The 14,972-nt window shown below is 36.6% G+C and overlaps 1 protein-coding gene across 2 annotated transcripts; it reads left to right on the top strand.

The window, feature by feature from the left end:
- The first annotated feature begins 310 nt into the window (after window positions 1-310).
- On the top strand, window positions 311-14,341 carry LOC137965555 (dynamin-2A-like). 2 transcript variants are annotated; one of them, XM_068811822.1, is made up of 22 exons: window positions 311-841; window positions 1,203-1,253; window positions 1,369-1,489; window positions 1,654-1,746; window positions 3,507-3,568; window positions 3,703-3,820; window positions 3,909-4,251; window positions 4,832-4,979; window positions 6,097-6,198; window positions 6,309-6,428; window positions 6,576-6,659; window positions 6,887-7,014; window positions 7,199-7,283; window positions 7,399-7,531; window positions 7,709-7,785; window positions 8,368-8,424; window positions 10,680-10,848; window positions 10,946-11,103; window positions 11,359-11,472; window positions 12,665-12,732; window positions 12,961-13,136; window positions 13,687-14,341. In XM_068811822.1, the coding sequence occupies exons 1-22, from the start codon at window positions 707-709 to the stop codon at window positions 13,929-13,931; spliced, it is 2,787 nt and encodes a 928-aa protein (XP_068667923.1). In that variant the 5' UTR covers window positions 311-706; the 3' UTR covers window positions 13,932-14,341. The 2 variants fall into 2 exon arrangements, with proteins under 2 accessions (XP_068667923.1, XP_068667922.1); XM_068811821.1 differs by having other exon boundaries at window positions 3,700-3,820.
- The last annotated feature ends 631 nt before the right edge of the window (window positions 14,342-14,972 follow it).

Here is a 14,972-nt window from a genome sequence, read left to right as displayed (position 1 = left end):
ATCTAATGAACTACAATATAATCTACCAACAACAAGTGATATTGCAAAATAATTGGTTGAAGAAGGATATATATAAAAAAAGGGGGATATCTTTTGGAAAAATTCTATTTTTACCTTTGTTGAATAAAATTATTTCACACAAGTTTCCTCTAGTAAGAATATAATGCCCTTCATATCCCAACGGCTTGACTACTTGGCACCCAGCATGTCATTATTACTGCAGAGAGGGGAGCGTTCAAAAATCAAAATCCCAAAGGGAGAAATCTATCACGTCCTCGTTTCATCGAATATAAATTGATGCAAACTCCGATCACTTAGAATTTGTGAAGCGAGCCACGATATTTGGGACCAAATAGATATAGAAGCCCCCAGTTGCTTCACCTTCGCCCTTCGATCCTCCTCCGCTCTCTCCCTCTCCGCTTTTGTCCTCCCCCATTTTCGATCGTCAAAGAAAGCAGAACGAGAAATTAGAAGAAGAGCGAAGAGGGCTCCTTTTTCTCTTCCTTCTAGTTGAACGATCCCAGATCTCCCTCTCTTTCTTTCCTTCTTCTTAGGTCATTTTCATTCGCTCCGTTCGTTAATCGTTTGGTGCCCGACGACCGGCCGGAATCTTGATCCGGATCTCATCGAGTGGTTATACTAGGAGTCGATCCTTGTTTGAATCAGTTCTCTGCGTCCGGATCTTCGTCTTGTAGGATTGACTGCCATGGAGGCCATGGAGGAGCTGATTCAACTTTCGGATTCCATGCTTCAAGCAGCGGCCCTTCTCGCGGACGAAGACCCCGATGAGCCGTCGAGAAAGGCTTCCACTTTCTTAAACGTCGTCGCCCTGGGCAATGTTGTAAGTGCTTCCATTCATGTTACTCTCCTCTCTATCTCTAATATTTATATGTGTCAAATTGATAGTTGTCGGTTTGGTTGTCTTGTGGACCACTTTTGAATTCGAGGTTGGAAATCTCATGCTATTCTTGAAATTCCTAGAAATGATGGCTGTATATGTTTCTAGTTTTTGCTTTATTGGTGGTTGTTGCTGTTCCGTTATTTCTCAGATCTGCTCATTGAAATTTGATTTGCCCTTACTGGATCGAAAGTCATAATGGCTTAGTAGAACTATTTGAGCAAAATCAGTGGCGTTCTATTCTGCTATTTCCTTTCTCCTCCTTCCTCCATGTTTCCTTACTTTGCAGAACTTTGGTTTATAGGGCGCTGGTAAATCGGCAGTATTGAACAGTCTGATTGGGCATCCTGTTCTGGTAAGTATCATCCACGCAGATTCTTCAGTGTTGGATCTTCACCATTTCATCCTGACTTCACCTTGTCTTATATTTTGCGTGTATGTGTTGTTTGCTAATGCTTATCTCTTAACAGCCAACGGGAGAAAATGGTGCCACTCGAGCTCCAATTGTTATTGATTTGCATAGAGATAGTTCTGTCAGCAGCAAAGCGATTGTCTTGCAAATTGAAAATAAGTCTCAGCCTGTTTCTGCAAGTGAGGCCTTTTAACACACTCTAGGTCTTGTCATTGTTTTGACATCGCTTCTTCGTGGATATTAATTGCATATGGACTTTCTTCTTCCTTTGTTCCTTTTTGTTAGTGGTACCTCACTTTATTGCTTACTCTGGTGGCATCTGTATTTCGGCCCTGTAAAATAGGTGCTCTTCGTCATTCTCTCCAGGACAGGCTGAGTGCACTTTCTGGGTCAAAGAGTCGTGAAGACATCCAGTTGAAGTTACGTACTAGTACAGGTTTGCCACCTATAATTTCTTCCATGGCTCTCTTCTCCCTTAACAAACTTTTCTCCATATTTTTATGATAATAAAATTGTGAAATGTTCTTGTTTGTGTGAGACAACTCAAAAGCTTTAAGACTCAGGTGGTCCACAAATGATCCTTTGTGGTGGTATCATTTGATGTATTCCTAAATATCATACGAGATATACCTTCTTATTTACTTTTTAAGGGTTAATACAGACGCCAAGTAAAAGTATTTCTATTTTTAACTAAGGACACTTCAAATCATATAATGCCTTTGATGTAACTGTGACATTGTTTTAGTTTCTTGAGTCACATATTCAGTTTGCTTGCATCTACATACTTCATATATCAAAATCCAAGTATTTCTATTTTTAACTAAGGACACTTCAAATCATATAATGGCTTTGATGTAGCTGTGACATTGTTTTAGTTTCTTGAGTCACATATTCAGTTTGCTTGCATCTACATACTTCATATATCAAAATTTACATTGGTATTAATTTTAGAATAGAAGTTAGTCTTGTTAAATTATTGGTGATATTTTTCATTTCTAAGTTTGGTATTTTGCTAGGTAATTTGTGATATTTATTGTATGCTTTGTGTTATATCTGCTAAAATGTTTAGATTCTTGTCAATTATTTGCTTAAGCTTTGTCTATTTCCAATCTTTACATGCTCAAGCCTTTATTTTACAAGCAATATGACATCTCCTGGCAACATTTGACCTATCTCTTACTACTCCATTATTGTGTTCTCAAATCTTATCTGTGCTATTTTCACCTTTCTTGGTACAAATGAATCGTCAACATTCATGCACACACTTGTCTCCTAGTGTGGCTATTCTCAACAGTTTATTCGTGTGTAGTTCATTACTTGTTGTTTTGGCTAAGTTTCTCAACCAAGCTTGAAGACGTAAGAAAGTCTTATTTTATCTAAACCAATATAAAGGTCTAATGAGAATGAATTGGTAGCAGACCTTATTGATATATTTAATTATTATTTAATTATTAAATTTTGAATACTCTCCAGCATGCTGGAGCAATCTATCTCTATTGCATGTTAGTGATGGAAATTTGCCAATATTATGTTCAGTTATTTATTTATTAATGATTTTGTTAATGCATTTTGTGATATAGCTCGTAGACCAGCAATGGAGTCGGATTAGAATGTTATGCAATGTCAAATACATCTTTATAAGAATAGTGTGGGAGAGATAAGATTGCTGCATAGAAAAATGAGAGTGGACAAATTAGAATGGATGAGACTTAATAGTAGCACTAATAGATAATAAATAAGGGTTGACCTGTTTTTGATATGTCCAACAAAGTCCTAAGGGTGCATTATGGGGTAGGGTTGGTTGTGGGTAAATAAATTTGACATGGATCAATCATCCAAAAGTGGAGTGGCTATAATGACATGGTGGAGTGGTAAGGAAGTGTGAAGGAGTGTCAACATAACAATGGGTAGCAAATGCGAAATATAATTGATGTAGCAACCTTGACACAGTTGGCACTTAACCTTGATGGTGAGGAGAGGGCGGACTCTTGCACATATCTGCTAAGGATTATTGGGACAAATAGCATTTTTTCTTGAACAATGTAATCCTCATGCTAGTACCGATTCTACTTATATGTTGTCAACAATTCCATGTTTTGTATGAGAACTATGATTTCTGTTCTTTGTAGATGATTTCTTTGGTACCGCTATTGACTTAATATCGTGTATAATTAACTGACTTGGCCCTTCTTTCAGCTCCACCATTAAAATTGGTTGATTTACCTGGATTGGATCAACGTGTTATGGATGATTCCGTGGTGAGTGTACATTTTGCATTCCATCTTTATTTTTAACTGGCTTCTAGAATTAATCACCTTTGTGGAATGTTGGTTTATATTGAAGGAATTGTCTCTTATAGTGATATTTATTGTTTTTACTGTCCTTGTAGCAGATCAGTCAGTATGTTGAGCATAATGATGCTATTTTACTGGTGATAGTTCCTGCTGTCCAAGCACCAGAAATTTCTTCTTCACGAGCTCTTAGAATTGCAAAAGAGTACGACTCCGATGGTGGGTTCCTGTTGACATAGGTAGTGCGTACAGCTTCAGTCCATTGAAAGAGGACTGAGCCTTTTATTTTTCTGTTTTTTGACTTTAGGTACCAGAACAATTGGTGTAATTAGTAAAATTGATCAGGCTGCATCAGATCAGAAAACCCTTGCTGCCGTTCAGGCTCTTCTCTTGAATCAGGGTCCTCGAAACACATCTGAAATTACATGGGTTGCCCTCATTGGTCAATCGGTTTCTATTGCTTCTGCACAGTCTGGTTCGACAGGTTCAGAAAATTCCTTGGAAACTGCGTGGAGAGCAGAAAGTGAAAGTCTTAAATCTATATTGACTGGGGCCCCTCAGAGCAAGCTTGGCAGATTAGCCCTGGTTGAGACTCTTGCTCGTCAGATACGCAAGAGGATGAAAGTCAGGCTCCCTAACCTTTTATCTGGGTAAAGTATTTTACAAACATAAATTTTCTAGATTTCATTGCATGTACAGAAGTTGAAGAGGCTAAATGGTACGCATTGCAGTTTGCCATATTACTTTAGTTAACTACATGTCCTATTTTCCATGACAAACATGGCTATGCATATGGAAAGAGAACATGAAGGCTGGAAGGTAGAAAGAAATTACAAAAATCAGGACATATTGTAGGAAGCAGGATCTTAGTTTCTGTAAAGAAGAAAACTGCATTCAAATAGGCTGAATTACATTTTGAATAGGAGCTTGTAGAGGATATATCTTATTTTATATTTTGTTTCCATAGTGCTTCTTTCTGTTCATATACTAGATGTGCAACAAAAACTTAGAGGACTTCTTATTATACAATATACTGTCAAACTTTCTAGACACATAAGGAACTTCTTTGTTTTTCTGCTGTTGAAGATGCTCTGAACTATTATAAAATAGACCAGTTATGAAAGAAAAGAAGTGCAATTTTTTGAACTCAGATGGTTGGATGATTTTTTTCTAGAAGATAATCAGTCTACTAAAAGCCATACATTTATTGTTGACTCTTTATCATTTCAGGCTACAAGGTAAGTCCCAGATGGTTGAAGATGAGTTGGTAAAGCTTGGTGAACAAATGGTTCACAGTGCAGAAGGAACAAGAGCTATTGCTTTGGAGCTTTGCCGCGAGTTTGAGGATAGATTCCTCCTGCATATTGCTGGTGGGGAGGTCAGTAGTTCTCGACTATCTCTTTATGCTCATGTAATTTCTTCTTTCTTCACATGCGCTATGTTATTCTAGTTTGGTGAGTCACATGATCCAAGGAGGTTGGATAAGATGAACAAATCATCGGCTAGTTCCAATTGATTGAAAATTTTATTAATAGATCTTAGAACTATTTACTGGATTTATGTTTCAGTACATAAGGACATACTCGGTCTTGTTTCCAGAGAGAGTATGCAAGACTTTGGCTTGTCAAATATTTGAAATTCTTAATTGCCAATTTTCTTTAAAGTAAAAAAAGCAAGACAAAAATGAAGTAAGTATCATTTCCTTCAGTGACACATCAGAAATTTTATCATACTTCAAAAAAGGCATAACAGAAATTTTATTTCTTGAAAACTGAGAAATGCAGCAACTGCTGGTTCCAGTTTGTTTCAAGTGGGATTATTTGCAAGAAGTATGATGGAAAAGTTGCACTTCAGGTCTAAAGATATAGAAGTCTAGCAGTATGGCTTGTGAACAAGGGTTTTGGACCGAGAAATTTTACAGCCAAATTGTATATCTCATTATTAATATTATTTACAATCTGATTTTTGCAAGTACAGCTGTGAAGTAGTAACTTGGTTTAATCTCCAAAGGGTTAAAAGAAGTTGGTTACTTGACATTGACATTGAAGCGTATAAGTTGTATGGTGGGTACCTCTCTATGGTGATTGTAATGATTATGTTGAGTTTTGCTGTGTTGGTCTGTGAGCATGCTTGATGGAAGACTAACAGTGGCAAGGTTATAGCAGTGACTGTTAAGGAACTCATAATTAATAAATGGAGGTCAAGTGTGGCTTGGATGCAAGTCTGTGGAATAACTTGAAGAAAGGGAACCCAACCATGCAGTTAGAAAAATGATAGAGTGGAATAGGGAGCGCTTTTAACTGACTCCAAATTACTGGGATAAGATCATGATGCAGATGATATGATGACAACGATCTTGTTAAAAAATATATGTGATAATGTTCATTCTGTTGTTTTGTTATTAGTTGGATGTAGATTATGATTCCTAAGGATGTATACTTCTACATGTTGAAACAAGTTCATGAATTTATCAATGTTTTGGATTCTCTCTCCAGGGTGCTGGTTGGAAAGTTGTTGCAAGTTTTGAGGGCAATTTCCCCAATCGAATCAAGCAACTTCCATTAGATAGACATTTTGATATTAACAATGTCAAAAGGGTAATTATTATGATGCTCTTTTCATGTTTTGTTTTTGTTTATAATGGTACTATGCTTTATTTATATTTAGCATATCTGATTATTACTTCCAACTGTGGACTTTGTTTCAGATTGTGCTTGAAGCTGATGGTTATCAGCCGTATCTTATATCTCCTGAGAAAGGTCTGAAATCCTTGATAAAAGGTGTCCTAGAACTAGCTAAGGAACCTTCACGTCTTTGTGTTGATGAGGTATAATCTCGATGAGGCACTTAGTAACTTGTGCTGATTCAATTTTATTTCTATTGCAATGAAGTCTTTGAGTTTCCTGCATTTTCTATTTTCTAGTGCTCCGGTTTTTACTTAGTATGTGTTCCTCTGTCCTTATTGCACAATTAGGTACACCGTGTGTTGCAAGATATAGTTTCTGCAGCTGCAAATGCAACACCAGGTCTTGGAAGATATCCTCCTTTTAAGCGGGAGGTAACAATTGAAAATCTGCTTGGCTTGATTCATAGATCTATAACTGAAAAACCAGCTTGATATCATTCAAATAAAACATGATCAGCTTGATGTCAATTGTTTGCTTTGGGGCTTGTGGTGTACTTTTTAAATTTTCCATTTTTGTGTCCTAAGTCTAAAGCTACTTCTCTTTTGGTTAAACAAGGGATTGATGTTTCTTACCGACTGCAATTTCTTGTGTGGTTAAGGTTATTGCGATTGCATCTACTGCTTTGGATGGATTCAGAAATGAGGCAAAAAAAATGGTTGTTGCGTTGGTTGACATGGAACGTGCTTTTGTTCCTCCCCAGCACTTCATCCGTTTGGTGCAAAGGAGGTATATTTTTACCTAGTTTATCCTGTTACAGCTATTCTAGTTGTTTCTTCTGACAGTGCTGTTGCGTTTTGTTTTCTGTTTTTTTTTCTTCTGTTTATATGACTATACATCTACAATTATATTCTAGTTATTTTTAGGGCATTCATATATAAATATATATATTTCATCATCTTTCCATTATCAGGATGGATAGGCAACGCCGGGAAGAGGAGTTGAAGAATCGATCCTCGAAGAAAGGACATGATGCTGAGCAGTCAATTTTAAACAGAGTGAGTTTTTATCATTTTGCTTATAAAATCTGGAGGTTCACTTTTTTGTTTTTGTTTTTTTACTATAGAAGTCTTGTTGACTTAGATAAACTTTTATTAATACTATTTATTTCAGGCTACAAGCCCTCAAACAGGAGGTCAACAAAGTGGAGGCAGCTTGAAATCAATGAAAGAAAAGTCCAAAGAGTCAGAGAAGGATGCAAAGGAAGGGTCTTTACAGACTGCTGCAGGTGGAGACATCACAGCAGGTTTGTTGCCTATTACTTTTTACTAGTTCTTTTGTGTCTTATGTCTGTTTTAGTTGATCATGTATACTGTGTCACTTGAATTTATATCACCTTTGGAGATTTTTGGAACTGTCGATACCCAAGCCTTTGTGAAATGTCTCACTCACCAACATGTGAACATCATTATTTCTTTTTCAGGATATTTGCTGAAGAAAAGTGCGAAAACTAATGGCTGGAGCAGGCGATGGTTTGTTTTGAATGAGAAAAGTGGCAAGGCATGCTACCAACTTTCTACTTTTCAGCTTTTAGTTGTTTCGTCATCAAATGATAAGCAAAAGAGAGCTCTTATTACCAATGTATAAAAAACCAACCTGACCGGGTGAGGTGACAGGGCCTGGTCCAACCCGGTTCAATTGGATTTGACCGTCAGATCTCAGAGGGATCTGCCACCCTTCCTGCTATCATATCTGTTGTACGATGGTGCGGATCCCTCCAGCCCCTTCCCCTCCCTTCCCCTCTTCCTCCCTTTGCGTCATGTGGGGTGAATTTTCCCCCTCATGCAGTTCCCACTTGGCTGCCCAGCCTGGCCGGGTCAGCCAGGTTTTCCTCCAGGGTCTTACATACCCCTAACCTGGACAAAGGGACCGGTTCTGGTTGAACCCCTTTTCTATTGGCTGGTCCAGTCTGGGTTTTATAAAGAGCTTATTACTATTTTGTTTTCAGAGAAATGAGAGGAGCTTATTACTATTTACTATCACATATATATTTTTTTCCCTTTTTTTCTTTATTTCATGTTGTTCTTTTTCTTCTTTCATAATGTTTGTTGTATATCTCATCATATTAATCTTCTTCTCCAGCTAGGATACACTAAAAAGCAAGAGGAAAGACATTTCCGTGGCGTCATCACTTTGGAGGTGTGTTCTTGCTCAATATTTACATTTTTGTGGTTTCTTCTGATATCTAAAGTTCATGATTCCCTTATTTTCATAACTGTTGGGATTTAAGTACTGATAATATTATTACACTGCCGTGTATTGGACAGTTGTATGTCGTTAACTTGGAGTTGCATAAGTTATCAAAAAACAAAGAAAAACTTGGACCTGCCTGTTCTAGGATGCATTTGTGTGATTGGCAATAGAATCTGCTCCTTTTCGGTGGATCTAATACAATGGAAGTCTTAAATTCTCCTCTGGAGTTAAAGACTACATTTTAAGCAAAGACAAAACCTAAGAGGGGAAGGAAGATAGCAAGGACCATGGGTCCTCAATTGATGAACTCCAATTACTCCACACCACTTACGCATATCCTCCTTTTATGAGGGAGTTAGTGTAACTTGTTCTGTGGGTGGTCCACATGCAAAGGCTTTTCGTATGTCTCATTCTACTTAAAAAAGAAAAGTATGCAGTATGAATTATGATACTTCCCTGCGTAGTCACCAAAGAAAACAAAGAGGATCTTTTGGTTGTCTCCTTGATAGTTGATAGGCCTACTTTTTTCTTAGAAGTCTTTTTTTATACAGGCAATGTCTGCCCAGTTTTTATGCAATGGCATTGATGTTCTTTGTTTGCTTCAAACTTGTGTTTGCTCATGTAAAGTCGTTATTAAACTTCTTGGTCGGTGGTGGTTGGGGGAAGTGGAGTGTTTGAAAAGCCCTCTCCTTTCTGGTTATCATATCTCAAATATTTCTTACGATCATATAATATGACAAGAATACCTTTTAACCTTGTGGCCTATATGTTCCATTGGAAGTAACAGGGTCTTTTTCACCTATGTCATCCATACCTTGTAAATTACTTCAGTGTCCCTATGTCTTAAGCTTTTCTTGTCATCTTGACAAGAATACTCTTAGGCATATTTTTTCAATCCTTATCATTTAAGATGGAAAATATATTCTTTTAACCATTTTTTTTGCAACAGTCATGTAAATTAGTCAAATATCCTTTAATATATTTGTTCATTCTTTTTACCTGAAATTAGTAAATACCCTTCTTAACCAAAGTAAATGTCACATGAATGATGAACATAACCTTTTCTAGTTCTCTTCTTAACCAAGTAAAGTCACATGAATGATGAAAAAAACCTACTCTTTTATTGGATGAACAACTTTCTTCATATTGTTGGTGTTGAATTTATGGAAAAGAAAAAAACTTCATTGACTTTATGTAATCTAAGTACACGAACCCCTATTTATAATAGAGGAAAGTAGTAGAGTCTAATTACAATTAAACTAGCATTATTCCAATTACACCCAATCTCTAATACTTAAAGATCAGTCCTAGCATAATTAAATAACTCAACACAAATAGAAGACTAACATAAATAAAACACTTTTAAACTGAAACTCTTCTGTGTGACCTCATTTGTGAGACTCTTGTAAAACTTCACCATATTAATTCTAGCTCTATGAGACGTGTCTTGTAAGAGTAATCCATATCTTCTCTTCAACATTTGGCATTGAAATGAAGAGTTTATTTTTATTTTTAAGAAAATATTTAAATAAATGATGCGTTGAGCGTGAATTGAGTTTGTGACCTCCATATCTTCAGTTTGATGCTGTCTCCGCTGAGCTACCCCTGTGTAGCAAATGAAGAATACATCGTCTTATGCTAATTTTCATACTAGGCATATAAAAGGCCTATATCAACCTTTTTTTTTTTTTACTGAACTTTGTATACATGTCATGTAAAATGATGAGAATGAGACAGGACTGTCTTAATGACCTTCTACTTTTATGTCAGTAACAAATAAGACAGGACTGTCTTAATGTTTGTCATATAAAATTATGAAAATAGCTCTGATCTGGTTGATTTATTCAAGTTAATTAGTATTCTAGTTTTTCTAGTACCTAATTCTTCATCAACCTAAGTCAATCATACTAACAGCAAAGTACTGCTTGTTTATGGAATGTGGACAGTAATTTCAGTAATTACACTCTGGAATTTCTTACTTCTGAAAAATTATTCTACAAAATGGTCCCGGCAATGAAATTCCATTTGATATTATTCCAGAATTGCAATTCTAAACATTAATTCATCTCCATCCTGCCCTCTCTTCCTCTCTCCTTATTTCTGCTGTATGTCTGTTTCTCCGTTTCTCCCCTAAATGTTTACAATTCAAATCATATGATACTTTTCTATTGACAATGTTTAATTTTATTTGTAATGTCCAGGAATGTAATGTAGAAGAGATTTCTGATGAAGAAGAACCACCTGCCAAAAGCTCAAAGGAATCCAAAAAGGATAAGGATAAGGATAAGTCAAATGGTCCAGATTCTGGAAAAAGTGGTAGTGTTGTCTTTAAAATCACTAGCAAAGTTCCTTACAAGACTGTGCTGAAAGGTGCACATTCATGTTTCGAGTGGTCTTTTATCCTTTTTTTTTTGTAATTTTAAATCAGTATTATATTAAAACTCAAATTTCTCCCCTGGACATGCAGCCCATAGTGCTGTTGTTTTGAAGGCTGAAAGTATGGTTGACAAGGTTGAGTGGGTGAACAAGATTCGAGGTGTTATCGGACCTTCTTCTAAGGGAGGTCCATTGACCAAGGGAGAAGGTGGTCCAGCCATGCGGCAGAGTCTTTCAGATGGTTCTCTAGTAAGTCTGAAAATGATATTTTCTTTTCTGGTTGTCATTTTACCTTGATTGATTTTTTCAAACAAAATGAAGTGCCAGGCCTTCTATATGACTGAATGAATGATTGGAATAGTTTTCTTAAAATTTTCATTGGTGCTTCAGAAAATGGTAGAATTAGTAGCACTTATTATCAAGGTCAAATAACATATGTCTGCATGTGGGACTTCATTTGTAGCCTTCTTTATCCATGTTGGTTTAACTTGCCTGTTATTTCAGGATACAATGGCAAGAAGACCCGCAGATCCTGAAGAAGAGCTAAAGTGGATGGTGCAAGAAGTACGTGGTTATGCAGAGGCAGTTTTGAATAGTCTGGCTGCGAATGTTCCCAAGGTAACCCCTCTTCTTATTATCATTGTAATTACGATTATACATAATCATAATTGTAATCATTGTAAGGGCGCCTGCTCCTTGATGTTCCTGTTTAGCCTTTGGGCTTTTTAATGAAAATATGAAATGCACTCTTTCTCAAAAAAGGATTATACATATATGGTGTTGTTTTTATCATGTGAAAGGCTATAGGAGTGTGTGTGTGTGTGTATTACGGTGTTGGTTTTATTACGGAAACGACCAAAAGAGAACGCAAGCAGGCCTATCGAGAAAGAGCTGATGGGGAAAATACAAACTAAGAGAAGTAAAAAAGGTGTAGGGCAATTTACGAAGAGCTATGTGTGGTGAAATCCATTTGGTAATGTACCAAAAATATAATCAACTGAGTGGAGAGTGTGAGTGCTGCAGCTGTAGGTTGAATTGGAATGTGATACAACTTTTTTTTTCATTGAACTTAGTTTGCTGGTAAAATTGTTCAGTAGCAAATTACAGATCTATTTGCAACAAAGTTGTAATTTGACCTTGAAAGGACTTTCAAAGTCATACATGATAGCTTGCCGTCAAACGGACTAAGATGTCATGTCCTGGGCTTGGATTGTGCTTTTTTAGCTTCTTTCTCCCTTTTTCATTTACTAGAACTCTATCCTCTATTTGCTGAATAACTCTTTTTAAATTAAATTTTAAATATTCAAACGGCAAGTACTAATAATAATCTTAATAAGAAAGTACTAAATAATAAAAAAGTCACAAGAATATAATAGGAAACTCCAACAAAAGGGACAGTCCTTTTTTTATTTTGACTTATACAAGCACATGCCCTCTTTACTGTAGGTGAAACTTGAACCCAATACCACACTAGAAAAACCCCCATATGTGATCATTGAGGCACAGGCCCAAGTCCAATGGACTCATAAAATAAGAACTTCTAATAACTGAAATAAAGATATATGGAAAAAGGAAATTTCTAAGGATAAATAAAGAGCTGAGTTAGCTGCAGGGATACTAAGGCTGTATTAGTGACATCATATCACTGCAATGTCCTTGATAATGTCTTGAGTTTCTTCAAACAAAGATGGTGGATGCACAGTTATTCGGAACATTTTGGGTCATCTGTTCCTTTCATTTCATTTTTGTGTGTCCAAAAGTTTGAACAGTTGAGTCAATCCCTAACACTTTTAGCAATTCTCGTGAGCAGGCAGTAGTGCTTTGTCAAGTTGAAAAAGCAAAGGAAGACATGCTTAATCAATTATACAGCTCTGTAAGGTTAGTTTTACATAACGTTGATGCTTTTTTTTTTTGAAATAATAAAGTTGATGCTTATTGCATTTGTGTAAATCTTGTCGTGTCCTTGTTGCAATTTGAATAATGACACTGTTTCATCCAGTGACGGCATTGGTGCTTGGGCTAGTCATCAAAGTAGCTGATACATTTTTGTTGTTAAAATGATGTCAACGTTTTTGCCCCTCTCCCTTTTCTTCCCCTGTTTTTTAGTGCCCAAAGTAATGCGAAGATTGAAGAATTACTTCAGGAAGACCAAAATGTGAAGCGGAGAAGGGACCGTTTCCAGAAACAATCATCTCTCCTCTCCAAACTTACTCGTCAACTAAGCATCCATGATAATCGAGCCGCTGCTGCTGCTAGTTGGTCTAATGGTGGAGGTGGATCAGGTAATTTGGCTTTTAGAAAGCATGAAATTTACCTGTTTAGATGGATAAGGTCAATATGTACTATAATTTACGAGCAGAAGAAAGTTACAGCATGTAACAGGCATTTATGGGTAGAAGGTCATCTAGCCCAAACAGTATTCACATATTATTAAATATGATAACACAAATATTATCAGTTTTATGTATATGTAAAATTTATTTTACTATTTAAGTCACTTTATTGGTATTTGCAGTAAGTAAGAATGATTAAATATTGTGTTGTGCACTAGTCTTGGACAATCAGCTGTAATCTGCTTGATAGCAGCAAGCCTTTGTTCCTTGGTAGCATATTGTTTGTTTGCATTAGAATGTATTGTCCAGCACTGCAGATCGAAAACAACTCCTACTGCCTTGTCAACTGATTCTGCTGTGCATCTATGCTACCCATCATCTTTAAAGGGTCTTAAATTCCTGAGCTAATTATTTTAGTTTAAGTATTACAGATTCCTTTATATATTTATTTATGAGAGGGCCTGATCACCTAAAGCTGACAAATAGTCTGACACTGCAGAGAGCAGTCCAAGAACATCTGCCCCATCCGGTGATGATTGGAGATCTGCATTTGATGCAGCAGCTAATGGACCCGTGGATCATTACGATTCATCAAAATCTGGCTCTAATGGCCACAGCCGGCGTAACAGCGATCCTGCGCAAAATGGGGATGCAAACTCAGGTTCAAACTCTGGAAGTCGTCGCACTCCAAACCGGTTGCCACCTCCCCCGCCACAGTCTAGTTCATCTGTGTACAAATACTAGTTAAAAAGATGTTTTAGCTGCCAATTTATATCTTCACCAAAATTCATCTTTGGTTGGTGCTCTGTCCTTACCTAGAGCACATTCATGAGCAGAATGGGTGCTGGGTTACAGAAACAGAGGAAAGGGGCCGATGTGTACCAATCTGGTAAATTTTTTAAGCCCCCTATGGTTTCAAGACCCCATACTTGAAATCTTTTTACTGGGGTATCAAGTTAGGCTATATACTCCAGTTTCCTTTTCCTCTTTGTGGTATCTGCACTTATTGCCATTTTCCTTGAGGCTTCTGTTTTTTTACCCCTTGTTGTGATGGTCTATTGTTATATAGTAAATATATTTGTTTGTATTGAAAAGATTTTTCATGCGGAGTAAATACTGCTTTTAGGTGTTCCCGGAAGGTATTTCTGAAATTTGCTGTGAGGCTCATGGTTTAGCCAATGAGAATGGTTCAGCCAACGCATTTATGGAAGATTTCTGAATTGTCTTGGTTCGACAAGCACTGCCCATCCCAATTTCCATTTACTTGAATTAATTACGTAGATCCAAACTATGCTTAGGGACCCAAGCAGAGAGATGATAAAGATAAGGAAACTGGAAAATGTTTTACTTGGGTTTTTTTTCCTTGTAGTGCTGGTTGCTCTTTTTATACATTTATCATGTCTACCGCTTTCAGGTGTATGCACGCCATTAGATTTCGACATAAAGATACCGTTTTATTTGGATGTAAACAAATAAGTTTCATCCAGTTTTTAATTTAATCAACTCAAAACTTAGTTGCTTCTTATTTTATATATGTATTTATTTATTATTCTATGTTTAATGATCGATATTAATTTCAATTTTTCTTCACTTTTAAAGTCTAGCTTCATTTGATCCTTTCTTTGAAAATAATATTCACGGTTCGATCGGACTTCAGCTAGAATCTATGTCAGACAGATTAATTCCTACTGGCAGTCACACAAAGCAGAGAGAGAGAGAGAGAGTAATTGTTTTCATCAGAATTTCAAAGATTATTTGGTGTGGTTAGTTCCCCCTTTCAAATAG

Source organism: Aristolochia californica, unplaced genomic scaffold (assembly GCF_029961685.1).
Source record: "Aristolochia californica isolate CCGP_79_NKW_82.1479 unplaced genomic scaffold, dmAriCali1.0.hap1 SCAF_5, whole genome shotgun sequence".
Taxonomy (NCBI): Eukaryota; Viridiplantae; Streptophyta; class Magnoliopsida; order Piperales; family Aristolochiaceae; genus Aristolochia; species Aristolochia californica.
This window is presented reverse-complemented; position numbering and strand designations above follow the sequence as displayed.